The sequence below is a fragment of the Procambarus clarkii genome, chromosome 24 (assembly GCF_040958095.1).
Source record: "Procambarus clarkii isolate CNS0578487 chromosome 24, FALCON_Pclarkii_2.0, whole genome shotgun sequence".
Classification (NCBI taxonomy): Eukaryota; Metazoa; Arthropoda; class Malacostraca; order Decapoda; family Cambaridae; genus Procambarus; species Procambarus clarkii.
The window spans coordinates 5,113,039-5,137,710 of NC_091173.1; the positions used below are offsets into that span (position 1 = coordinate 5,113,039).

The following is a 24,672-nucleotide window of genomic DNA, read 5'->3' on the forward strand; positions in this document are numbered from 1 at the left end:
TGGTAGGCCACTGTTGTCAGATTCGGGTTCGGCTTCTCCTGAGGACCCGCCTTCGTCTGGTCAGCGCGGTGTTCGCTCTGTGCGAGGTTCTGGGTCTTGTAAGGGGCGCCGGCCCTTTCGCAGTTTGCCCCCATTGATGGGGCGATGGGGCGGGGAGGCTTGCGCTGTTCGTTCACACCTGGTCCCACGATTTGTGGGCATTTCGGGTTGTTTTGCACGGCCTCCGGTGGCGTTGGGTGGCCCCTTTCCCTGCGGGGGGGTGGGGGGTTCGGGGCTGGCGTGGCAGGCTTCTCCCCTGCGCTCTGTCAGATCATCTTGGAGTGGGTTTGCTTGGGCAGTGGTCCAAAATTATGACGTCCCTCAGATGGGTTTCCCTGTCTGTTTCCAATCCCAAAACAGGACTGCACAGACCTGCGGTTCATTTTTGACTTGTGCCGTCAGAACCCCTGGGTTCAATGCCCCTCCTTTCGGATGACCACGCTGTCCCAGGTTCGACTCCTGTTGGAGCCGGGCGCTTGGATGGTGTCCTTGGACCTCCAGGATGCTAATTGGCACGTCCAGATTCATCCAGGGTTCAGGGACTGGCTCGGTTTTGTTGTGGGGCTTCGTGCTTACCGCTTTCGTTGTCTCCCGTTCGGTTTGAACCTGGCACCTCGCGTTTTCACGTGCCTCACGCGGGTCATGGTGACCCGTCTGCGTCTGTTAGGTGATCGGGTGTTAGTCTACTTCGACGACTTGCTGGTTTGGACTCCCAGCCAGTTCGCTTGTCTGCTGGCCAGGGATCTGGTTCTTTCTCAGCTTGCCAGGTTCGGGTTCTTGGTGAACTGGAGGAAGTCCCATCTGGTTCCCTCCCAGGTTCGGACCTGGCTGGGCCTTGCGTGGGACTCTCGGACCGCTTCCTTGTCTCTTCCTCTGGAGTCTCTTCTACGGCTGCAGTCCCGCATGTGCCTGTTTCTGGGGGGCTCCCTGGTCACCCGGCGGTTGCTCGACGGGTCTGTGCGGGAGCCTGAACTTCGCGATGCTGGTCTACCCGCCGGGTCAGGTTTGGCTTTGTCGGCTGTTCTGGTTCCTTCGGGGATGTTCCTTCCGCCTCTCTCAATCGCTGGGTTCAGGACCCCGGGAGCTTTGCGTCGGTTGCTGCATCGCCGGCTTCCTCTTCGGATTTTTCAGGGTTCAGTGCCTTGGCTCCTACCCGAGCCCTCGCGCGATGTGTTCACGGACGCGTTGTCTCTTGGCTAGGGCTTTGGGACCAGTGCTCACCAGGCCAGCCAGGTAAGCATTGGGGTCCATTCTTCTGTCGAGCCCACAGCACTGTGCGGGAGTTCGCAATGGTGTGGTTTCCTCTTCGGAGGCTTTGAGTCGCCTGCGGGTCGACGATCCGGCTCCATTTGGACTGCTCCCTGGTGGTTCATTGTCTAAACCGGGGTGGTTCAATGCGGTTCTTGGCTCTTTGGTGCTGGTCGCTTCGGATGACTCATCTGCTGAGTTCTCGGGGTTTGGCTCTCCTGGCAGTTCACGTGCAGGAAGTGTCCAACGTCTTGGCCGACGGCCTGTCTCGTTTTGTTCCCCTCTCCACGGAATGGATGGTCGACGCCGACTCCTTCCGTTGGCTTTGCCAGACGTTCAGATGCTTCTAGGTGGACCTCTTTGCATTGAAGTGGTTGCGGAGCCTTCCCCTGTATGTGGCGCCCTTTCCCGACTGCGAGGTCGGCAGAGTCAATGCCTTTCGGTAGGACTGGTCAAGGTGTGGGTTCCTGTACCTCTTTTCCCTGGTTCAGCTGTTGCTCCAGGTCCTGACTCGCTTGGAGACTTACCAGGGGAGAGTTGTCCTCTTGGCCTTTTGGTGGCCGGCCCAGCTGTGGTTTCATGCGCTGCTTGCTCGTTGTCTGAACCCGGAGATTTTTTCGTGGCTCCTCCTCTTCCGGCAGATCGAACCGGTACGTCACGTGGATGATTCGATCTTCTCCTTGAGTCTTTGCGTATGGTATTTTTTACTTGAGTTTATCATCATCTCTATGGTGATCAGGTGGCTTCCCTGTTAGTGTCCCACCTGCAGGCTTCGTCTCGGCAGCAGTATGAAGTTTCCTGGCAGATCTTTTGGTTCTTCTTACATCTTCGTCGTTGTACAGTACTTCGCTTTCTGTTAGGGTGGTGTTGTCTTTTCTCTCTTGGTTGTTCCAGGACCATCTCCTTATGCCTAACACTGTCGCCTCGTATCGTGCGGCGCTGGTGGAGCCACTTCAGCTTGCTTTTGACTTTGATGTCACTTCTGCGCCATTTTGCAAGCTGTCTCAGGCGTTGTTTCACCTCCGGATTGCTCATGCGCCGCCTGAGCCGTCCTGGTCATTGGACAGAGCTCTTTTTCTTTCTTCTCCTCATTTTGTTGTGGCCTCTTCAGTTCCAGATTGTTTTTTGAAGGCTCTTTTCCTGTTGGCATTGGCCTCTGGGGATTGGGTAGGTGAGCATCATGCTCTCCTCCGGCGCAGAGGTTTCTGCTCCTTCGGTCGGGGTGATCGGTTTGTTCGTCTGCAGCCTTCTCCTTCTTTTCTGGCGAAGAATGAGAATGCTGCTTTCCAGAGGGGTCCCTGGGTTGTTGATGCTTGGTTGGTTAGGCAGGGGGTGCATCATGTTTTGTGTCCGGTTGCCTGTCTGTAACCAAAGTTGGACTGGCTACCAAATAGCCAGAAGAACAACTCTCCCCCTAGTAGGTCTCCAAGTAAGCTAGGGCCTGGAGCAACAGCAGAATTGGGGGGAAGAGGAACAGGGAACCCCCACCTCGCCCAGTCCTGCCCGAAGGCATCGACCCTGACTTCCTCGCAGTCGGAGAAAGGCGCCATGGATACCGTGAGATGCTATGACCACACGACGCAAAGTCCACCTCCTGAGGCCCGAATGTCTGGCAGAGCCAACAGAAGGAGTCGTCCACTCAGTGGAAGGGAAGGAAGCAGATCAGGCTGTCCGTCAGGACCATGGACACCCCTAACGTGAACTGCCAGGAGAGCCAAATCCCGAAAACTCAGCAGACGAGTCATCTGAAACAACCAGCCCCAAGCCAAGGACCGCATCGAACCCCTGCGGTACAGGGAAGGAACCACCAGGAAACAGTGTGTCTGGAGCCGGATCATCAATCAGCGAGCGAACCGAATCCTCTGGAGCGACATCCACACAGTCGTGAACTCCCGCACTGTGTAATGAGCCCGATGGAAGGATGGACCCCATCATCCCTGGGCGACCAGGTGAGCACTGGTCACAAAACCCCAGCCAAGAGACGACACGTCCAAGAACACATCAAGCGAGGGCTTGGGTAGGTGCCAAGGCACTGAACCCCAAAACTCAAAGAGGAAGCAACCAACGCAAAGCCCCAGGAAGCCGAACCCAGCAGTCGCGAGAGAGGCCGAAGGGACGTCCCCCAACAGAACCCGAACAGCCGACAAAGCCACACCCAACTCGGCGGGTAGACCATTATGGCAAAGATCAAGCTCCCGCACAAACCCTGGAGCAACCTCCGCGTGACCCTGGAGCCCCTTAAGAACGACGAAGGCGGGAACGCAAGCAAAGCAGAGCCACCGGAGGAAGAGACAAGGAAGCGGTCTGAATGTCCCACACAAGACCCAGCCAAGACCGAACCCAAGAGGGAACCAGACGGGACTCTCTCCACTTCACCAAGAACCCAAACCCGGTGAGCTGTGAAAGAACCAAAACCCTGGCGAGCAGACACGCAGACTGGCGGGGAGCCCAAACCAGCCCATCGTTGAGGTAGGCCAGAACCTGAACACCTAACAGACGCAAGCGAGCCACCACAACCTGAGTAAGGCGTGTGTAAACGCGAGGCACCAGATACAAACCAAATGGAAGACAAAGAAAACGATAACCCTGACGCTCCACAACAAAACCGATCCAGTCCCAGAACCGAGAATGAATTGGGGCATGCCAAGACACGTCCGCGAGGTCCATGGACACCATCCAATCGCCTGGCTCCAACCGAAGATGGACCTGGGACAGTGTAGCCATCTGAAGGAAGGGGCAAAAACCCACGGACCAGACGGTACAAGTCCAGAATGAACCGGAGGTCCGCGCAGTCCCATGTAGGGACTGGAACAGGTGGGAGCCCACTGGGGGAACGAGGTCGTATCGACCATGCCTATTGAACCACTTCGACAAAAACCCGACAGAGCACAGGAGAAGAGGCCCATAAAAGAACCGACGCACCTACGAGTACCCGAACGGCACGTAGGGCGATACCCCGGCCGAACAGAACAGAAGGCATGAATCCGGCACCACTGACCCACCACGATGGAAGAACCTCTGGCACAACCCTTCCGGGAAGGCCCTCCCTATGAGCCCCCCAAAGGATTAACAAGTCCGACATAGGACGACAACGAGACGAAGCTGCCCGCAGATACTGGACAACTGCAGACTCTACAAACAGCAATGACTAAAACAGGTGAAGAAAACTGAAGAGCCAGGGCCCAAGTGGATTCCAGGGAAGAAGTGAGCACCGCCCGCCAACAGAACGGATGCCAAGCCTCCAATGAGAAAAGAGGGCAGTTTGCGAACCAGGACGACCCTAGAACATCATAATGAACCCAGTAAGGACAAGAAGATCCATACACGAAGAACGCGAAACCACTACGAAGGTGTAAGACAGTTCGGGCAGGAGGTAAGCCGCAAAGGCACCACATGGGACTGGACATGGCAAGCCGAAAACCTCCGGAAGACGGAACCAAAGAACCCACGGAAGTTTGGAACCGAACCCGGGGAGGGGTAGAACGCCAAAACCAATGCGTAAGAGGAGAAAGCCACTCCTTGCAACACCAAGCCCTGCTCAAAGGGTACAAAATCTTCAGGCAAGGTCCAACGGGGCCCAAGGCCCTCCCAAGGCAACCCTCTCTCCTGCCCCAGGATCCCCATTCTGAGGACCCAGAGCCAAACCGTCCTCCCCAAAGAACCGGCCTCACAAGAAAAAGCCAGGACAACCAAAAAAACACTAAAAAAGGGGGCCCACTGGTCAGACCCATACACATCGGCAGGAGGAACAGGCTCGAATGCCTCCACCACTACCCCAGAAGGGGACACCCCCGAGACAACCCGAATCTCAACACCAACTAGATCCTGTCCTGCCTCTGAACCCGCAGATGGGTTGGAGCCGGAAGCAAGAGGGTAGCCCAGGGTCCTTAGCCTTGGTAACACGCTAAGGGAAGCCCAGGCAGGGTACTGCGAACCGGCGCCCAAAACTACCAAGCAAACTTCTAAGGCTGAATCCTCAGGACATGTCCATTCAGGGGGGCCAAGCAGGGGGTTACCACCAAAAACACAGATATATATATAAGAGAAGGACCCTAAAGATAAAGAGGGAGCAACCGACCAAAGACAGACCCCCTCCCCCCCCCCCCCACCTGGTAGGAAAAACAAAAACAAAAAACCCACAAGGGGACAACGTACCCAGGCAGAACAGAGTCAGACGCTAAATTAGGTGATAACTAGCTGTGCAGTACCCTACACAGCTAGTTGCTTATCCACCAGTGATGAAAAGTACCTCCTACCCAGAGGCAAACAAGGGCAACAAGACCCCAACTGACTCCAAGGGCGGTCAAGTATCAAGCAGTAAGAGACACAGCAGAGGTAGATCCCAAGGTGACTTGTGGAAGGTGGCCCCAAGCCCCAAGGGCAGTACTTACTGGGCACCTAGGGAAGGAAACCCTAGGCGCATGTGGCCCGAGTACCGTAGAATATTACTCCTGGCTCACACACCACCTATAGAGACAGACCATGCCACAAGGCACAGACACTGAAACCAAAGCAGGAGCCAGAGGCACATATGACCTGCCAGTATCACATCAGCCAAGAACTGGTGGGTGGATTGCCGGCGTGAGGGTCTGGGGCTCCCCCTTCCCCCTCCCGGGAAGGGGGGGAATTGCACAGACAGCTGTGTGGTGGCGTGATGACGTCATGCTCGTTTGCTACTTTCCATTTGGGGAGTTCTGTCCACTCGTTTGGCTTTCGGTAGCAATTTTTCACCAGAATAGGGGATTGTTTTTGGGTGCCTACCTTTCTGGGTGCCAGACCCGGTCGATGGCAGATATAAAATGCTCCCAACCACATGGGGGTTTCTATAGGCCAGTGCTCCTCATGCCTCTCTGAGGGGGCCAAGTTCTGGCCGTGGTCCCCGGTAGGCAAGAACTCCATGCACATTGGCTGATGCCAGAAAGTTATACATATCCATATCAGCCTGGATAGCTTCAGGGAGTCAACATGCTCCCCCCAGAAAACATAAATTTATATTCTATAGAAAGATGAAAAGCATGATTCAAGTCAAGCCTAGCCTCGGTCTGAGCTTGTGGAGTAGAAGAACTCCCAGAACCCTATCAACCAGGTTAACCAGGTAACATGACTGAAGTATATATCTGGATAAAAGGTTATAACAAAGGGGATATTTAATAAGATTTAAATATATCAACACAAAATTTATTTTGAAACAATAGATATTAACTGGACAATGTTAGATTCAAGAAAGACCTGGGTAAATACTGGTCTGAAAGCAGGGTTGTTGATTTCCTCAACAAATTACCAGGTAACATAATAGACATGGGATTGGTGGATTGTTTTAAGCTTAGGATAGATATATCATATGAGTTATATCCACCTAAATGAGTGAGTTTGAGTGGATATAAATAAGAGCTGTCCCCTATGGAGCAATAGGCCTTCTGCAGTTTATTCTATTATTGTCTTTATGTTCATATTTATATCAGTTGCATTTTCAAAAACTAATTTTCACTACCTCTTTTAATATTACATATTACAGTACTTTCTTGCTTTGTCCAGTAAAAAACAAAATTTGTAAAATGCTGTATAACATGATAATTTGTCAATACATCAAGTTAATATTGGCTTGTTGTAATACTGTTCCCTTATTGCTTAGCATACTGTTTCAATAAAATGTTATGTTCTATACTTAACAAATTATTGATGTACATACTTGAATGGGAATTTTCACATCTTGACTATCATAATTCATGTGCTTGTTATGTTTATATCTTATATTTTGCTTATAAATTTGTGTTATTACACCCTTGATTCCATATACAATTTTACTCGAGTATTATTTAAAGATAGGTTCCTTTTTTTTCTAGGTATATATGTAAGTGAAAACAACACGAATGTGCCTTCCCGCTATCTGGGCATAGGAATCAGACTAGAAGATGATGTCCTTATAACTGAAGATGGTATGGAAATACTCAGTAACTCCTGTCCAAAACACCCAGATGAAATAGAAGCTATTGTGGGTGCCGACTATAAGTAATTTTGCTGTGTGTTTTGTAATGTGTTCCGCTTTGTGTTCTGAGGTACATGCATAATTTTTTGAGCATGGTTCCTTCAGTCACGCCCTGACTCAGGCCTTCTTGGGCACCGTAATATCACCTGGGGTGCTCATTGACCTGTGCCTCACAGTGACAAGTAACTTTTCAAATGATCTTGAGGAGAGACATGGAAGATGAAGTTAAATATCCATCACAAAGGAGACTGCTCATTATGACACCAAAGAGCAAAATCATACAATTAGCATCCTTTCTGAGAAATTACTGGAAACAGAAGGATAGGCCATTATTCCTCTGCTGACTACTCAATACACTAACTTGCACTAGAGCGCAGAACCATCTCCACACTACGGTAGTGAGAGGAGCAGGCAACCCTCACTTGTAGCCTTGCATTGCTCCACCAATCATCCCAGCTCTGCAGAGATCAATTCAATCAAGTCACCTGGTTGAATCTTGATGCTTTTTATTTTTGTGCTGTCCATTGCTTAATGTTCACTTAACTGCATGTGGCCAGTCATTTGCACTCTTTTGTCTGATGCCATTTCACTGGGGTTGTTTTCAGCATGGCCTGCCAGTGTTCCCCAGTTGGGTTCTCCAGACCACTGTTTTCCAGTGCTCTTCTCTGACCTTCCCACACAACTACATTTGGATCAGTGTTCTTGTTGCTGTGGGCATTCTGTTGGGTCTATATCCCACTCTTGTTGGGTTTATCTGTTCATGTGAGTCTTACTTGCCCTGCCATTTTCTCTTGGATTTTATCCCTCTAGTACTCAAAATGCAGAGTTTTGTGGCCTCTAATTCCTTGATTTATTGTGCTTTCTTCTTTCATCTGCTACCTGTATTCCACCAGGTAACATTTTTCCTACCTTTAAGGCTAGGCCAAGGCCACTAGGAGTTTTTTCTTAGATTTTTTGGTGGGCTTCTCGTGGCAACTGTTGCTGGGTAAGTTTCTCATGTTACAAATTAAATTAAGAGCTTTCTGGGTGTTCTGAAACATTTCTTTCTGAGTGACACTTCAGGCACTCCCTTTCATGCCCCTTATGTCCTGACTATCTGTGCATGTTTGTGTGGCCTTGGCTTCAAGTGAGGAGTGCCTGCTCATTGAACAGTGTTAAGATGGTATTTTGCTTTATGGCCTCATGACCTTAGTCTTTTCCAGTCTTTCCTCTCCTCTCTTAACAATCTGGCTCCTATCCATTTCAAAGTTGAATGGGAATCTAATTCCCTCCTTCCTCTTTTTGACGTTCACATTCACAGCTCTGTGTCCAGGTTCTCTTTCTCTGTCTACCGCAAACCCATGCATAGTAGCATATACATTCACTTCTTTTCCTACCATCCTCCTTCTGTTAAGAAAAGTGTCCTCGTCTCTCTCTTCCTCCGCGCTCTATGCATCAGCGACTCTCACTTTCTTGATTCTGAAATTGTCTTTATCTACAAATCATTCTCTCGCCTTGGTTACCCTTTGCATTTCATCAACTGTGCCTACTCTCAAGCTAAACGAAATTTCTTTCATCCTAAACCTGCTTTCAACACTAGTAGTGCTGTACTATGCCTTCCCTTTATATCTGAACTTAAACTTTTACTAATACCTTTCGTCCTCTTGACCTAAAGCTCGCCTTTCGACAAACTAACGCACTTTGTAGCAATCTAGTTCACACTGCTCCTCCTGCTTCTAATGCTGCTGGTGTCTGCTCTATTTCCTGTTTGTCTTGTCCTCTCCAATACTTTGGCGAAACTGGCCGTACACTTAATGACAGACTTAAAGAACACAAGAGAAGTGTTAAGTCTTCAGACACTAACAATGCTCTCTTCTGTCATGTGAGGGATTCTAATCATCCTATTGATTGGTCTTCCTCCAAAATAATCTTTCCTGCCTCTACTCTACACAGACGCCGTCTTGTTGAATCGGCTCTAATACACAATGTACCCAACATGAACTTGAGTCCTGGCTTTGTTGCTGTTGACTCTTCCCTTTCACAGTACATACTCAAATGCTCTAATCTTTCTAACAAACGTGACCTAACTTAAGCTTACCCTTCCATTTATCTTTCTTTCTCTTTCCTTTTCTTTCTCTCTTCTCTCTCTTTTCTGTTCATTGTTTTCTCTTACATTCCCTTGCTATCCTCTTCTTATTCCTATTACTATCCCCTTTCTCATTCGGTGGTTATAATAGGAGCTGCCTCGTATGGGCCAATGGGCCTTCTGCAGTTCTTATTCCTACTACTATCCCCTCTACTACACCTTACCGTTCGTACCTTTTGCCTTGCTCCTCACCTCTCTCTTGCCTATTTATTGCTTTGCATCTACTCTCTCCTCACAATTGACAGGATGGACCGAAAAGTCGTCGTCCCTTCACCTTCTAGTGTGTGGTCTGGTCAACATTCTTCAGCCACGTTATTGTGACTCATCGCCTGCTTAAGATGGTGCTGCCATCTAGTACTGGCTGGAGTAGTGAGTAGTTAGTAATCCAGTTTCTAGCACAGGAATAACAGGTTAGTTATTGATGGGAGGTTATCTTGAGATGATTGATTGATTTGATTGCCCAACGTACCCATCATGCAACAAGTGTTGATTGTTATGATTTTGATCTTTGAGGTCCTTAGTAGAAGTCTCCTTGGTGGTTGATTAAACTTTAGCTTCATTGTCTTCCCTCCTCAAGTTGGAGACAATCATTTCAAAAATATGTTTGTTATAGTGAGGCAGTGACATGTTGAAGACAGCCTGGTGGGAATACAGTGTCCGGCGAGGATCATGGCCCTAGCCGGAGGAGCAACCAAGAGGTCACTCGGAAACCAGTGTTTTGTAATACTCAACATCATATTCTTCATAGGCTGTGGCATGGTCCAGTATGTTCAAGGGATTCTCTTAAAAGAGGGGATAAATAAATGTGGATTTATTATACAAGTTAGATGAATATAAATGGCAAGAATCATATGAAGACTTATAACGTTCAAAAACACACACACTCTCTGCTGCTGTAAATTCATTCTAATTAATAAAAATTTTGATCAATTTATTGATAGTTAATGCTAGGCACATTTTTCTTATTTATTACCATTTATATGGTCTTTGTGTGTTTGTGTTTGCTTATTAATATATATATGTTTGGTGAACTATTAGCATATAATGACAGCTTCTTTTAATTACAGTGTATGAAAGAAAGAACCTTTATGGGGGGGGAGCCCCTTGAGGCTCCCTGAAGTTATTATCACTGAATTAATGCCTTACTATTAGGTGCCATCAGTCACGGAATTCTGTTGACCTACTGGAGACTACGAGCTAGAACCTGGCCCCCTCAGAGAGGCGCAGGGAGCAGTGGCTTATGAACATTTTACATTTAAAGTTTATTCATAATTGCCACCACCAGGCAGGCACCCAGAAAGTTAGGGGAAACCAAACAGACTACAATACTGCAGGGTTCAAACGAACCCGCAGCCTCAAAATTGCGAAAAGAACTCCCCTAACATTGAAAACAAACCACCAAAATTTTTTGAAATTAGCATAAGCTAGTTTGCCTCCCACCTCCCCTTCCCATGTTGCTCTTCTGACCCATTCTCCTTTTGAGGTTCAGAAGTTTCAGCCAGCAACTGCATTGCATGTAAGGTTCTCACTGCAACTGTAGCAGTCTTGGTAGTGTGCCCAGTTGGATGCCTCGGACTTGCCCCATTATATGTATAGGGACTCAGGTTTTTACTCTTATGTTGATGCGATCAGCGTTCCCCCCCCTGTTTAGGCCTCGGTTCCAGTGTGCTTACGTACGTGTGCCCAGTGTGACGTGTACTTGTCCAGGCGCTGCGTGCATGACCCTAGTTGCCCTCCCTCTACACCTTTCGAGCCTCTGCATCTAGGGCAGTGGCTGGACCCGCCAGACCGGGACCGGTCGATTGGACTGCATTTGTTGAGCGAGCCACGTGTTGGTCGGGTAGCCCTCGTGCTAATCGGCCGAAGTTGTGGGGCCTGCGACTTGGCCCCAGCCCCACGGCCTGAAGTCGTGGGGTTGGGTTGGCTGCCCAGGTGGTTCTTAGGTGGCTGCGGTAGTTGGTGTCGGCTTGGTTTTTCTGGTGGGGGTTCGGGGCCATCATCTTGCCGCATACTGTCGCCTCGTTCGTGCAGCATTGGCGGAGCCACTTTGGCTTGCTTTCGATCATGGTGTTACATCTGCGCCGTTTGTAAGCTGTCTCATGCGTTGTTTCACCTCTGGCCTGCTCATGCGCCGCCTGAACCATCCTGTTCTCTGGACAGCATGCTCTTTCTTCTCCTCAGTTAGTTGTGACCCCTTCGGTTCGGGTTTGTTTCTCGTAGGCTCTTTTCCTGTTGGCATTTGCCTCTAGGGGTCGGGTCGCTGAGCTTCTTGCTCTCCTCCGGCGCAGGGGTTTCTGCTCCTTCGGTCATGGTGATTGGTTTGTTCGGATGCAGCCGTCTCCCTCTTTTCTGGCATGGAATGAGGCTGCTGCTTTCCAGAGGAGTCCTTGGTTGTTGGTGCTTGGTTGGTCGGGCCGGGGGTGCATCGCGTTTTGTGTCTGGTTGCGGCCCTCTGCTGTTATTTGCGCGCCACAGCTTCAGTATCCGGGACGCGCTTTGGGTTGATCCGGTTCTGTTCTTCCCAGTTCGCGGGTGAAGGTCTCTCGGGTCGTCCGCCGTGTTATTGCGGCTAACCAGCCTGTGTTCTATCCCCATGCCCACGGTGTTCGTAGATTTGCTGCTCTTGCTGCCGTCTTGGTGGCATGTCCTAGCTGACATTCAGGCACAGGGCTTTTGGCAGACATACAGGGGCCTGGCTGCTCGATATCTCGTGTCGTTCCCGGCCCCATTCGGGCCTGCGTCGCCTTGGGTTGGCGGTTGCAGCCAGTTGACTTTGAGTTGGGGAGTGTGCAGCGACCGCCTCCTGGGTACGTCATTCTTTTTTTCTCTGTGGGTAGTTAGCTCCGGGAAGCTGAAGGGGATCCCCCCAGAAAACCAGCGTTGAATGTAATAAAACGCTATTTTCTGGGTGAGACTCGGAGACTCCCCAGCATCCTTCCCTCCCTCTGGTCAGCGATTTTTTGCGTTTTTTGACATCCAGCCTCAGAACTGATGGTGGATAGTTGGTGCGATAGGTCTGGGGCTCCCCCTTCCCTCTCCCGGGGAGGGGGGAGCTGTGCAGACAACGGCGCGGTGACGTGTGACGTCATGATCGTTTGCTAGTTTCTTTTCGGGCAGTTCTATCCACTTGTTCGGCTTGTGGTAGCAATTTTCACCAGAATAAGGGGACACTTTCCTTTCTGGGTGCCTGACCCAGTCAATGGCAGACATAGAATGCTTCCAACCACACGGGGGTTTCTATAGGCCCTTGCGTCTCTGAGGGAACCAGGTTCTGGCTCATGGTCCTTGGTAGGCATCAGTCCATACACATGACTGATGCCAAAGTCTGACCACGCTTATCCAGGCATATCAGCCTGGATAAGCTCCAGGGAAGCCTCCGGGTCTCACCCAGAAAATGGTGTTTCATTACATTCATCACTGTTTTTTTATGCTACGTCATTCAAATTGGTATCAACTTGTTCACAATAGAATGGCATAAAGGAATATTTGCTTATAAAAACATATAAGTCTCACTTTTCTATACTTTCAACAAAAACTCAATCATTTTTCCCTCGTATGTGTTTCTTTCAATTTTTTTGTCATGGATTGTCTGTTCTTGATTAGTATCCATCTGGAAATCAGTTTGCAGTGTTTATAAAGCCAGTAACAACAAATGCCTGTACCTGACATAAAATAATCAGAAAGGGCGCCTGACAGCTGAGTGAACAGTGCTTCGGATTCATAATCCTGAGGTTCCGGGTCTGATCCCCAGTGGAGGCGGAGAGAAATGGGCAAAAGTTTCTTTCACCCTGATGCCCCTGTTATCTAGCAGTAAATAGGTACCTGGGAGTTAGACAACTGCTACAGGCTGCTTCCTGGGGGTGTGTAACAAAAAGGAGGCCTGGCTGAGGACTGGGCCGTGGGGACACTTTGCCCCCAAATCATCTCAAGACAACCTCAAGATGGGGAAACTTTTAGAGTCGAGGGGAGGCCGCGGCTGTCATGAGCGAGGTCACGAGAACAGTGAGCCTCCAGCATGGGTGGACACCCACATGGCGGGGTCAGGATGCCACGTGGGCTATACAGAGAATAGGCAGAAGTTGGCGCACATTTTAAAACAAATCCCGTAGTATTCAGACAATAAATGGGATTTCTACAAATTTTTAAAATTAATGACTCCGTTTGCTTCATCGGGCCTTCTCCGTAATTTGGTTCTGTGATGGAATTAGCGTTATTGGGCAGTGAAAGTGTTAATAGCTTCAGGGGGAACCTCTGGGGCTTACCCAGAAATTGGCATTTCATTACATTCAATGCTGGTTTTTTATATCCTGAAATAGTGCTAAAGTCAGTGTGTGGTTTTGTGCCTAGGAATGGTATTTTCTTCCTAAAAGTATCATCTTGAACACATTGAACTTAACACTTTGGTGCACCCCGCTCGCCACCCCTCAACTGTGCGATATGGGACCCAGGGTGTCACAGGAGTGCGCGTAAATTCTGAAAAGTGTATACTCTCTTCAACTTTGTCACCTTAATTCTCGTCCTACGAGATTAAATTTGGTATCATTGTGTTCGCAATAGAATTCTCAACAGCACTAAATGCATATAAACTCCAAAAGCCCGTCTAATTACCCGCAGCAAACAGAGAAAGTGCGAACGAGCTACCCAGGAGCGCGCAAATGCGATAAAATGTTTTCACTATTTTCACTCTGGTCACCTCAATTTTTATCCTACGTCTTTCATTTTGGTCTCAATGGGTTCGCAATAGAATTCTCTAGAGGAACATTAGCATATAAAATAAAAAATTTGGTCACGCTCCAACCGCCGATGAGTTGAAGACGGGCCACGCGTTAGCCGCGAGTGAGTGCTCAGCCGCCTTCCAGCAACACTCCCAATTCCCGCCCTTTTCAAGCCTTTCTTTCGCAATTTTCTTCCTGGAAGGGCCTTGTTCATGATCACTATCCATCGTGGAGTAAGCGTAGATAGTTTCTAAAGCCGCAGTAAGAAATATAGCCACGGAAAATAGCCGAAATGTTCACACGTTTGAGATGCGAGGGGAGGCGACATTGGTCACAACAGTGGAGCGAAAACAATGGGCCCACGGCATGTGCCAAGCTGCCTGAGGGCCACGAGGCTCAACAAAGAAAATGGGAAGACATCGGCGCGCATTTTAAACCCAGTCCCAAAAAAATCGGATAAAAACCTGATTTTTGGCGATTATTTAAAGTGGATGACGCAATGCTGCGTCATCCCCGGGCGAAAGTGTTAATTGATAAATGGATCTGCAAGCTTGTTTTAAAAATGGGAAGACAAACTATCTATTGTAATATGTATGGAATCTCTACAATTTTTTTTTAATTAATGATGCCATTTGCTCCAATATAACATAGGCACAGATACAGCAAGGTAGAGAGATTAGGTCATTAATTTAACATTGTTAGCTTGCTGAAGGGTTGGGTGGAATGATAACTCAAGAGAAGAGAGCTCAATAAGTGTATATAGTACTGCAGTAATATTCATTACTTAATTTGTGCCTAAAAGCTGTCTTTCTAATGGTTGTGTATTAACATTTAGGAGATAAAGCAATTTTCTATTCAGCCATGGTCATATTTGTTGTATAAAATAACTGGTCTACTGTTTAGTACAGTAATTGAATCAAATTTTATGATAATTTTTAGTCTTTTATAATGAAGCTTGTCATAGTATTGTGTGTAATTTGCTTTCATTGTTGAGTTTTAAAGGCTTATAATTTGACATAGTGCATGGTACTGTATCATATTTCGATACAGTATCAATTTTATGGAGCAAATGCATATGAAATGTGTTGTTCATATACAGAAGCTCAATAACAAGAGATTTTATTTTATGTATAGTGTGTTATGAAATGTAAATATGTAATAACTGTGTAATGTAATCTTTTCATACCTCATTAACAAATATTCTCTACATGTTATATTTTTATCAATAAAATTTTAGAAAACATACAAAATATTTTATCAAAAATCCTTGTAAAATATTCAGTGGTGAATAGCACATTGTCCCAGCACTTGGCCTCTGTCCTGAATTCTAACATTACTTTCCTTTAATCTTTTTGTTGAAATACCATTTTGAAATTAACAATTTTGTAGGAGGTAGACACTTGTGGTTTACTGTCTACTAGGCCACATCATCCACAGAGTTCTACTGACCTCACAGGTGCAAGGAATGGTGACACATTTATTTATTTATACCACCACCAGAAAACGAAACCAAAAAGTCTGATTCAAAACAAACAACTGCTGCCATCAATAGTGACAGCAGCCTCGAGAACCATCAAAAGAATTCTCCCAATTATATAAACAGAGAATCGAAGTCTCTTCAAATTACAGTAAGCTCATTTGCCTTTCCCTACTTGTTTGGGGGGATTAGGGAGACACTCATGATCAGCCAATGGATCCACCTTCAGTTCTTTGCTAATGTAGTGTGTGCTGGGTCACCTCTCTTCCACTCTGGCTCCAGTGTTCTGCTACTCAGTTAACCCCCTGCACTGCGCACCTGGTTTTAGCAAAAATTTCATGGTGCAGTTGTTAAGGACATATTTTTCTGGGGGGAGCCCCGTCGGCTCCCCGGAGCTATCCCAGGCTGATATGCTAATGTCAGACTTTGGCATCAGTCATGTGTATGGAGTTCTTAGGCCTACCGGGGACCACGGCCAGAACCGGGCCCCCTCAGAGAGGCAAGGGGAGCAATGGCCTATAGAAGCCCCCGTGTAGTTGGAAGCATTCTATGTCTGCCATCGACCGGAACAGGCACCCAGAAAGGTAAGCGCCCCAAAACAAACCCCTATTCTGGTTAAAATTGCTACCAAAAACCGAACTAGTGGATAGAACTCCCCAACCGAAAACAAGCAAACTAGTGTGACGTCACACACTGCCGCGCCGCTGTCTGCGCAGCTCCCCCCTCCCCGGGAGGGGGAAGGGAGAGCCCCAGACCCCCCGCGCCGGCTACCCACACCTCAGTTCTTGAGGCTGATGCTATAGGCGATGGTCGTGTGCTCTGGCTCCGGTGTCGCTACTGCACTGTGCTTTGCGTGTGGTGTTAGTTTTGTGGGTGCGAGAGCCAGGAGTTATCTTCAGTACTCGGGCTGCATGCGCCTAGGGCTGCCTTCCCTAGGTGCCCTGTAAGTACTGCCCTTGGGGCTTGGGGCCACCTTCCACAGGCTCCTCGGGGTCTGCCTCTGCTGGTCCGTTTTACCTTTCGGTTTTTCGGCCGCCTGTTGGGCTCTTGGGTGTTCTGTTCTCCCTTGTTACCGGCAGGTAAGAGGCAGTTTGCACTGGTAGGGGCGCAGGGTGCTGCTCAGCTTGTATTTCCCGACATCGCGGCCGGCTCTGTTCCTTGGGGTTCGCTGTCCTCTTGCGGGGTTTTGTTTTTCTTTTTGTTTTTGCCTGGTGGGGGGTTCTGTCATTTTATTCAGTTTGTTTTTGCCCTTCCACTGTTCTCCTCGGTGGCGCCCCCTGCTAGGTCCCCGTGAGTGTACACGTCCCTGGGGTTCAGCTTTAGAAGTTTGCTTGGTAGTTTTGGGCGCCGGTTTGCAGCACCCTGCCTGGGACTACCTGAGCGCGAGTCCTCTTAAAGTAAACGCTCAGGACCCTGGGAATCCCCTAGGGGGCGCGTGGGTCCGATGGATGTGACCCCGGAGTCCCCACTCGCTGTGTGCGAGTTTGAGGGTTGCTCGGTCCCCTTGTCTCAGGGTGACCCTCATTGTTTCTGTGGGGAGCCCCTACGGCTCCCTGGAGCTTATCGGGCTAATGTATGTTATGTTAGACCGGGACATTAGCTAAGGAGTTCAGACCTACCAGGGACCAGCGCCAGAACCTGGCCCCTTCAGAGAGGTTTCAGGGAGCAATGGCCCTGGAAAACCCCATATGGTTGGGGGTTTTCCTTATCTGCCATCGACCGGGGTTAGGCACCCAGAAAGGTAAGCGTAACAAAACAAACCCCACATGGTAAGAAACTACAACAAAAACCGAACAGAGAGGAAGAAAACTCCCTACAATCCCAAGGAAACAAGCAAACAAGCAAACATCACACTTTACAGCCGCGCCGATCGTCCGCGCAGCCCTCCTCACCCCGGGAGGGGGAGGGGGGAGCCCCGGACCTACCGCGCCGGCTGCCAAGCTTCAGTTCGTTCGCTAATGTCAACCGGGATTGACGCTTCTCTGGCCTCAGTTTCCTAGGCGGTGTTTGCCTTGTGTGGCGTTCACTGCCGTGTGTTGTGGTGTGCGGTGGCCAGGAGTACTTCATCAGTGCCGGGGCTGCATGTGCTTAGTGGCTGACTTCCCTAAGCGCCCTGTGAGTACTGCCCTTGCGTAACAGGGTTATCTTCCCTGGGGCGTTCGGGAACCATTCCCGTAGAGGTTCTTGCTGCTCGGCATTTGCCTCGCCCTTGGGGCCAGCTGGGGCTTGGGGCCCTTGTTTGGCCCTGGGTAGGGATTGGTATTGTGCTGGTTAGGGCGTCAAGGTGTTGCGCAGCCTGCCACCTAAGCGGCGGCCGGTTTCTGTTGCCTCTGGAGACGATGTACTTTTGCGGGGTTTTTCTTTTGTTTTTCATTTTCTTGCCTGGTGGGGGTCTGCCTAAGGTGGTTATAGTTCCACTGGTAGTGTTTGGCGGCCCTCTGCTAGGCCCCCGTGCTTGTACACGTCTCAGGGGTTTTCAGTGCTATAATCTACCCTCTTGTTATGTTTGGGTTTCTTAACCGGTTAGCAACACCTTGCCCGGGCTTCCCGTAGTTGTTACCCTACGGGCCCTGGAAACCCCTGTCTGGGCTCGGGGGACCATTGAATGTGTCTTCCGGGTTACAACCCGTCTTGAACGGGATCGTTGGTTGCTGTTCCCTTGTGTCCGGGTGACAGTCGCCATTTTTACCTCCGTCATGCTGCCTGTTGGGTCACTGACACCTTGACCCGGAGTCTTGCGAGTGATTCTCTGCTTGTTCTCCAGTACTCTCCTGATGTTATTACTGTTCAGAGTACAGGCGGCATCCATGTTGCAAGCTAGGTTAGGTTGCTGCAACATGCTAGGTTGGTTTCCCACTCGAATGCCCCGTGGCCGCCCCGTTTGGTTAGGTGCTGCTCGCCCCTTTCTCTCCATGTTCCCGGCTCCGGACCGTCTGCGGGTTTCGGGGTCGGGGCGGGGTTCAGTTGCGGCAGAGACTCGGGCGGTTTTCGGGGGATGCCCCGTTCGGGTTGGGGACGGAGGTTTGAGCCTGTGCCTCCTGCCAAGGCTTCTGGGTCTTACCAGCGGCCCTTTCTTGTTGCCTTTCCCATGGGCTCTTGCTTTTCTTTACGGGCGGAGGGCTTGGAGGACGGCTCTGCCCCGGGGCCTCTGTTGTTGGTTCCCGGGGCTGTGGGGGTTGCCTGCTAGCAGTTCTGGGGCGGTTTTGCCCCTTCAGGGGTTTTTCTGCTGTTGGGCGTCGTTTTTCGCCCTTCCAGTCTGCTAGCTTCCCACATTTGCTGGCGTGTTTTTGTGTAATAAGCGTCAGTCACAGCCCCTGCTGGCGGCCATTTTCGTCTGCCGGTTTCCCGGCGTGGCCACCAGGGCGGCGTTGCGGTTTGTTTACATGCGTCTGGGTGTGCGAGCGAGCGTCTCTGGTGAGTTTTCAAAAAATTTGCAGGGTTTTTGTTCTCCTGTTGTCGTTTCTTTGTTTTTTCTGGTGTTTTCTTGCCGTTGCCTGTTCCTCTGGGAACGTTTGGGTGTTGATTTTGGGTCTGAGCCTCTGGGTTTAGGCTCAGTGCCCCTGGCTGGTATGCTTGCTCCCACACCTTGCCCCTCGATTTTCGGTCTGTTGGGACCGTTTTCCCAGGGCGTTCTGCTGGGGTCTGTGCTTTGCCTTTTAGTGGTGTTCTCCGCCGGCAAATGTGGTGGTTTGGGCTCCCCCTGGTTCGATTCTGGGTTCCTTTGGGTTCCTTGGTTTCGTTCTGGAGGTTTCTTCCTCTTGGGCCCCCTTTAGTGGGTTCAGGGGACTTTGTTTCCTCGTGTGACCCGGTTCTGCCTTTTGGGGTTCTGGGGTCTTCCTGGCTTGCAGACTGAGCTTTTTGGGTCTTGGCACATGTTGTGGTTGTGCTGGGACTTTGTGGTTTTGCTGTCGAGGTGGGCCTTTTGATGCAGTTTTGTGCCTTCTTTGCCTGGCCGGCGTAGTGCTCTTTGCCACTAGTCGGCGGCTTGTGCTTTTACAATATATGTCCTCACCTAGTTGTGCTTGTGGGGGTTGAGCTCTGGCTCCTTGGTCCTGCCTCTCAACCGTCCGTCAACAGGTAATTACCTAAGTGTAATTACCTAAGTGTAGTTACAGGATGAGAGCTACGCTCGTGGTGTCCCGTCTTCCCAGCACTCTTTGTCATATAACGCTTTGAAACTACTGACGGTCTTGGCCTCCACCACCTTCTCACTTAACTTGTTCCAACCGTCTACCACTCTATTTGCGAAGGTGAATTTTCTTATATTTCTTCGGCATCTGTGTTTAGCTAGTTTAAATCTATGACCTCTTGTTCTTGAAATTCCAGGTCTCAGGAAGTCTTCCCTGTCGATTTTATCAATTCCTGTAACTATTTTGTATGTAGTGATCATATCACCTCTTTTTCTTCTGTCTTCTAGTTTTGGCATATTTAATGCTTCTAACCTCTCCTCGTAGCTCTTGCCCTTCAGTTCTGGGAGCCACTTAGTAGCATGTCTTTGCACCTTTTCCAGTTTGTTGATGTGCTTCTTAAGATATGGGCACCACACAACAGCTGCATATTCTAGCTTTGGCCTAACAAAAGTCATGAACAATTTCTTTAGTATATCGCCATCCATGTATTTAAATGCAATTCTGAAGTTAGAAAGCATAGCATAGGCTCCTTGCACAATATTCTTTATGTGGTCCTCAGGTGATAGTTTTCTATCTAGAACCACTCCTAGATCTCTTTCTTTATCAGAATTCTTTAAAGATTTCTCACATAATATATAGGTTGTGTGGGGTCTATGTTCTCCTATTCCACATTCCATAACATGACATTTATTAACATTAAATTCCATTTGCCAAGTGGTGCTCCATATACTTATTTTGTCCAGGTCTTCTTGAAGGGCATGACAGTCATCTAAATTTCTTATCCTTCCTATTATCTTAGCATCATCAGCAAACATGTTCATATAATTCTGTATACCAACTGGTAGATCATTTATGTACACAATAAACATCACTGGTGCAAGAACTGAACCCTGTGGTACTCCACTTGTGACATTTCTCCATTCTGATACATTGCCTCTGATTACTGCCCTCATTTTTCTATCAGTCAGAAAATTTTTCATCCATGATAGAAGCTTACCTGTCACCCCTCCAATATTTTCCAGTTTCCAGAACAACCTCTTATGTGGAACTCTGTCGAAAGCCTTTTTTAGGTCCAGATAGATGCAGTCAACCCAACCATCTCTTTCCTGTAATATCTCTGTGGCTCGATCATAGAAACTGAGTAAATTCGATACACAGGATCTTCCAGATCGAAAACCATACTGTCTGTCTGATATTATATCATTTCTCTCTAGGTGTTCTACCCATTTAGTTTTGATTAGTTTTTCCAATACTTTCACTATTACACTTGTCAATGATACAGGTCTATAATTGAGGGGGTCTTCCCTGCTGCCACTTTTGTAGATTGGAACTATGTTAGCCTGTTTCCACCCGTCTGCTACGATTCCTGTACACAGGGATGCCTGAAAGATCAGGTGAAGTGGAATGCTGAGCTCAGATGCACATTCTCTCAGAACCCATGGTGAAACGCCATCTGGGCCAGCTGCTTTGTTCTTACCGAGCTCCTTGAGCATTTTTTCCACTTCGTCTCTAGACACCTCTATGTGTTCTATGTTGTTCTCTGGAATTCTTATTGTATCTGGTTCCCTAAAGATTTCATTTTGTACAAACACACTTTGGAACTTTTCGTTTAGTGTTTCACACATTTCCTTTTCATCTTCCGTGAATCTATTTCCCATTTTCAACCTCTGAATATTATCCTTTACCTGCAATTTGTTGTTTATGAATTTATAGAATAGACCTGGTTCTGTTTTACATTTGTCCGCAATCCCTTTTTCAAAATTTCTTTCTGCCTCTCTCCTCACTGCCGTGTAGTTGTTTCTCGCATCTTTGTATCGCTGGTATGTTTGGGGGTTCGGCCTCTTCCTGTATTGATTCCATTTTTGTGTCTTTCGGTCTCTAGCCCTCTCGCAATTTCTATTGAACCAATCCTGTTTCCTAGTTCTGCATCTCTGTTTTGGTATAAATTTTTTTGTGCCTTTATCATATATTTCACAAAACTTGCCATACATCTCATTCACTTCCTTGCCTAGCATCAAGTCTGTCCAATTATACTCACTAAAAAAATTTCTAAGGTCACCATAATGTCCTCTCCTGAAGTCTGGTTTTTCAACTGCTTCAACCTCCTTATTTTCTTCCAGCTTATAACGCATTGCATACTTTATTCCCAAAAAGACATGGTCACTTTTACCCAAGGGAGGAAGGTACTGAATGTCAAATATCTCTTCCTCCTTCCTGGTAAATATCAAAACTAGCATGGAGGGAACGTCCCCTTCCCTCATCCTCGTAGCTTGTTTAACATGTTGATACAAGAATGTTTCCAGGATGAGGTCTACAAATTTACAGGTCCAAAAATCTTCTGTTTTAGCTTCATATGCTTCCCAGTCTATGGATTTCAAGTTGAAGTCACCGACTATCAACAGTCGTGATCTATCGTTATCCGCTCTCGCTATAATCTCTCTCATTATTGTTATAAGACCTTCACGTTTACTATCTAGCTCCTCCTTTGACCATGTGCTGCTTGGCGGTGGACTATATGCATTTATCATCATTAGTTTATCATCCTCATAGCAGATCTCTAGTGCTATTATGTCAACTTCTTGTGGATTGGCAGTCATTATTTCCTTCACCTTTAGGTGTTCTTTTACCAGCACAGCAACGCCACCGCCTTTCCTAATTTTTCTGTCCCGTCTCCAAATTGAGTAGCCCCTTGGGAATATGACCTCATTTAAAATTACATCTTCAAGTTTTGTCTCCGTGAGTGCAACAATGTCTGGTGTCTGCAGCTGTATTACATCACTTAACTCCAGTATCTTCGATCTCACTCCATCTATGTTGGTGTATGCAATCTTCAGGAACTTGTTCCCCCTCTCCTTATTCTTCACTCCCCCTCTCTCTATTGATTTTGTTGGTTTGCCTTTATGTACCACTTTACTGGTTTGCCTACCCCTATCACTTTGTAGAAAAAAGAATTTATTTCTTCTTCATTCCTGCTCTCATTTAAATGTTTTGCCTCGGCGAGGTTCAGTTTCAGCTTCTCTCTATCTTCTTTTGAAAGATCTCGTCTTAACGACCACCCTTTCCCATCCTCATCCCTTTGCAATTTTCTAGCATTCCTTAGTACTTCTTCCATCTGTTTGGCACCGTTTAGGGTGATCCTCAAAGGTCGATCTTTCCCTTTTACGTACCTGCCTATTCTCCTGTAGTCGCACACATTCTCTCTGTTTGTAAGACCTTCCACGAGGCCAACAATTTTATCTACTACTTTAGCTTCTTCTACAGCTCTTTCTGACCTAGATGTTATCGCCTTTTCTTTGCAGCCAAAAATGATCAGGGACTTACTCCGATCAACTGTGTTTTGCACCAACTTCGGGTTAGATGCCAATTCTTTTCTCACTTCCAGCCTAATGTTTGTTTTATCTTGGTTGCTGCAGTGTTTGACTTCCTTTACTGCTTCTTCTATTTTTTCCTTCTCCTTGGCCACTTGTGCATAAGTGAGTTGCATATCTTTCTTGCACTGTTCTATTCCCTGTGTAACTTCCTCCATCTGTGCTGACAAAAGCTGTTTCTCCTGTTGAATTTCCTTGCCTAACCTATTGTAGTCATTTATGTTTAAATTTACTTTAACTTCTTCCAAAGCTATTTTTAAGAGTTTATTTTCTTCTTCCATGGCTTTGCAATTTGTTTCCAATTGATTCTTATCCTTGCGCAAGTCTTTCACTAAACCCTCAAGACATAAAACTTTGCTATTCAAATGGTCATTACTTTCTTTCAATTTACTAATTATTTCTACATGAGAGTTCACTATAGTATCTAAATTTACCAACTTGTTATGTAGACTACTAATATCAATGCTTTCTTCATTGAATCCCTCAAAATCAAGCTCTGTTTTGTTTTTCCCCTTGCCAGTGGCCATCTTGAATGTTCTTCTCTGCACTGTAAACACTAGGGCAACTTTTTCTCAACCGATTTTTCACTTCCCTTAGCACTTTCCTGTTATCTCACCTATTTTTCAAGAGCACTATACCTTTATGTTCTCTGGGACACCACTCACTACCATCAACCTGTACTACAATACTTAGGATTGTTGAAATATGCTGGAGCTCCTCTGCTGCAAGTGTTGACCCTAGGGGTGTCACCTTTCTCGATACACCTAGGTGTATCGGTTCCTGTGCCTCTTGGGCTCTGTCATGTCTACATGTGACATTGTATGGGGGTCAGCCTCGTTACTTGTGTGAGGAGTCACCACATTACTTCTTAGTGCTTTCCCGTTCCCATTCTGACACAAAAAAAAAAAAAAAAAAAAAAAAAAAAAAAAAAAACTTTAATTCTATCTGTGGCTCTTTTGGGTACTCAGTTTCCACCTGTGTCCCTAGTGCGTGTGCCCCTTGTGTTACATAGCCTGTCCTTCTCAAACCTGTCGATTCCCTTGGGTATCTTGTATGTGGTGATCAGGTCTCCCCTCACTTCCTCTTCCAGCGAAGTGTGGTTTCATTCCCGTAGTCTCTCCTCATGACTTCGGTAGTGTACTTTTTCTTTCTGAAGGGGTTCTGTTCCCTTCTCTGTTGACTGGGCGCTGGGGGAGCAGCTTGCTCTGTTGCCTCTCGCTTGGTCCCGCTGTTGGTGGGCGCTTTGGGTTGTCTTCCGGCCTCTGCTGGCGTCGGAGGACGGCTTCTCCCCCTTGGGGGGGGTTCAGAGCTGGCGGGGTGGGCTTCTTCCCTGCGCTTCGTCATTTCCTCTTCGTGGGTGCGTGGGGCGTGGTCGATCCGCCCCATCCTTCTGGGCTTCCCGTCTGCTCTTTGCAGTCATGAGCTTTTCCCGTCTGCTCTTTGCAGTCATGAGCTTTTCCAGTCTGCAGTTCTTCTGGACTACTTCCGTCTGCGCCCTGGATCCTCTGCCCTGCTCGGAGGACTGTTGTCTCCTGTTCGGATTCTGTTAGGGCCGGGTGCATGGATGGTGGACCTGGACGTCCA

At 48.0% G+C, this 24,672-nt stretch overlaps 2 protein-coding genes across 5 annotated transcripts in view; one reads left to right on the forward strand and one right to left on the reverse strand.

Annotated features, from left to right (window-relative positions):
- The window catches only part of LOC123761786 (xaa-Pro aminopeptidase 3), a 154,178-nt gene extending 138,812 nt beyond the window's left edge, over window positions 1-15,366 (forward strand). For 3 of the 4 annotated variants that reach the window (XM_069330499.1, XM_069330497.1, XM_069330498.1), the window contains one exon: window positions 7,131-15,366. In XM_069330499.1, coding sequence (XP_069186600.1) covers window positions 7,131-7,300 — 170 coding nt within the window. In that variant the 3' untranslated portion in view covers window positions 7,301-15,366. The remainder of the gene's footprint in view (window positions 1-7,130) is intronic. The other variant, XM_069330500.1, reaches the window with a different exon arrangement.
- A 2,376-nt stretch (window positions 15,367-17,742) lies between these two features.
- On the reverse strand, window positions 17,743-24,256 carry LOC138368162 (uncharacterized). Its single transcript, XM_069330496.1, has 2 exons — window positions 23,853-24,256; window positions 17,743-22,891 (listed from the first exon to the last, which is right to left on the reverse strand). Exon 2 carries the CDS (start codon window positions 22,315-22,317, stop codon window positions 19,714-19,716), a length of 2,604 nt encoding a protein of 867 aa, XP_069186597.1. The 5' UTR covers window positions 22,318-22,891; window positions 23,853-24,256; the 3' UTR covers window positions 17,743-19,713.
- Between the last annotated feature and the right edge of the window lie 416 nt (window positions 24,257-24,672).

Coding starts and splice junctions, on each gene's coding strand:
- LOC138368162 (XM_069330496.1), bottom strand. CDS start 22,317: ATGACTGCCAATCCACAAGAAGTTGACATAATAGCACTAGAGATCTGC.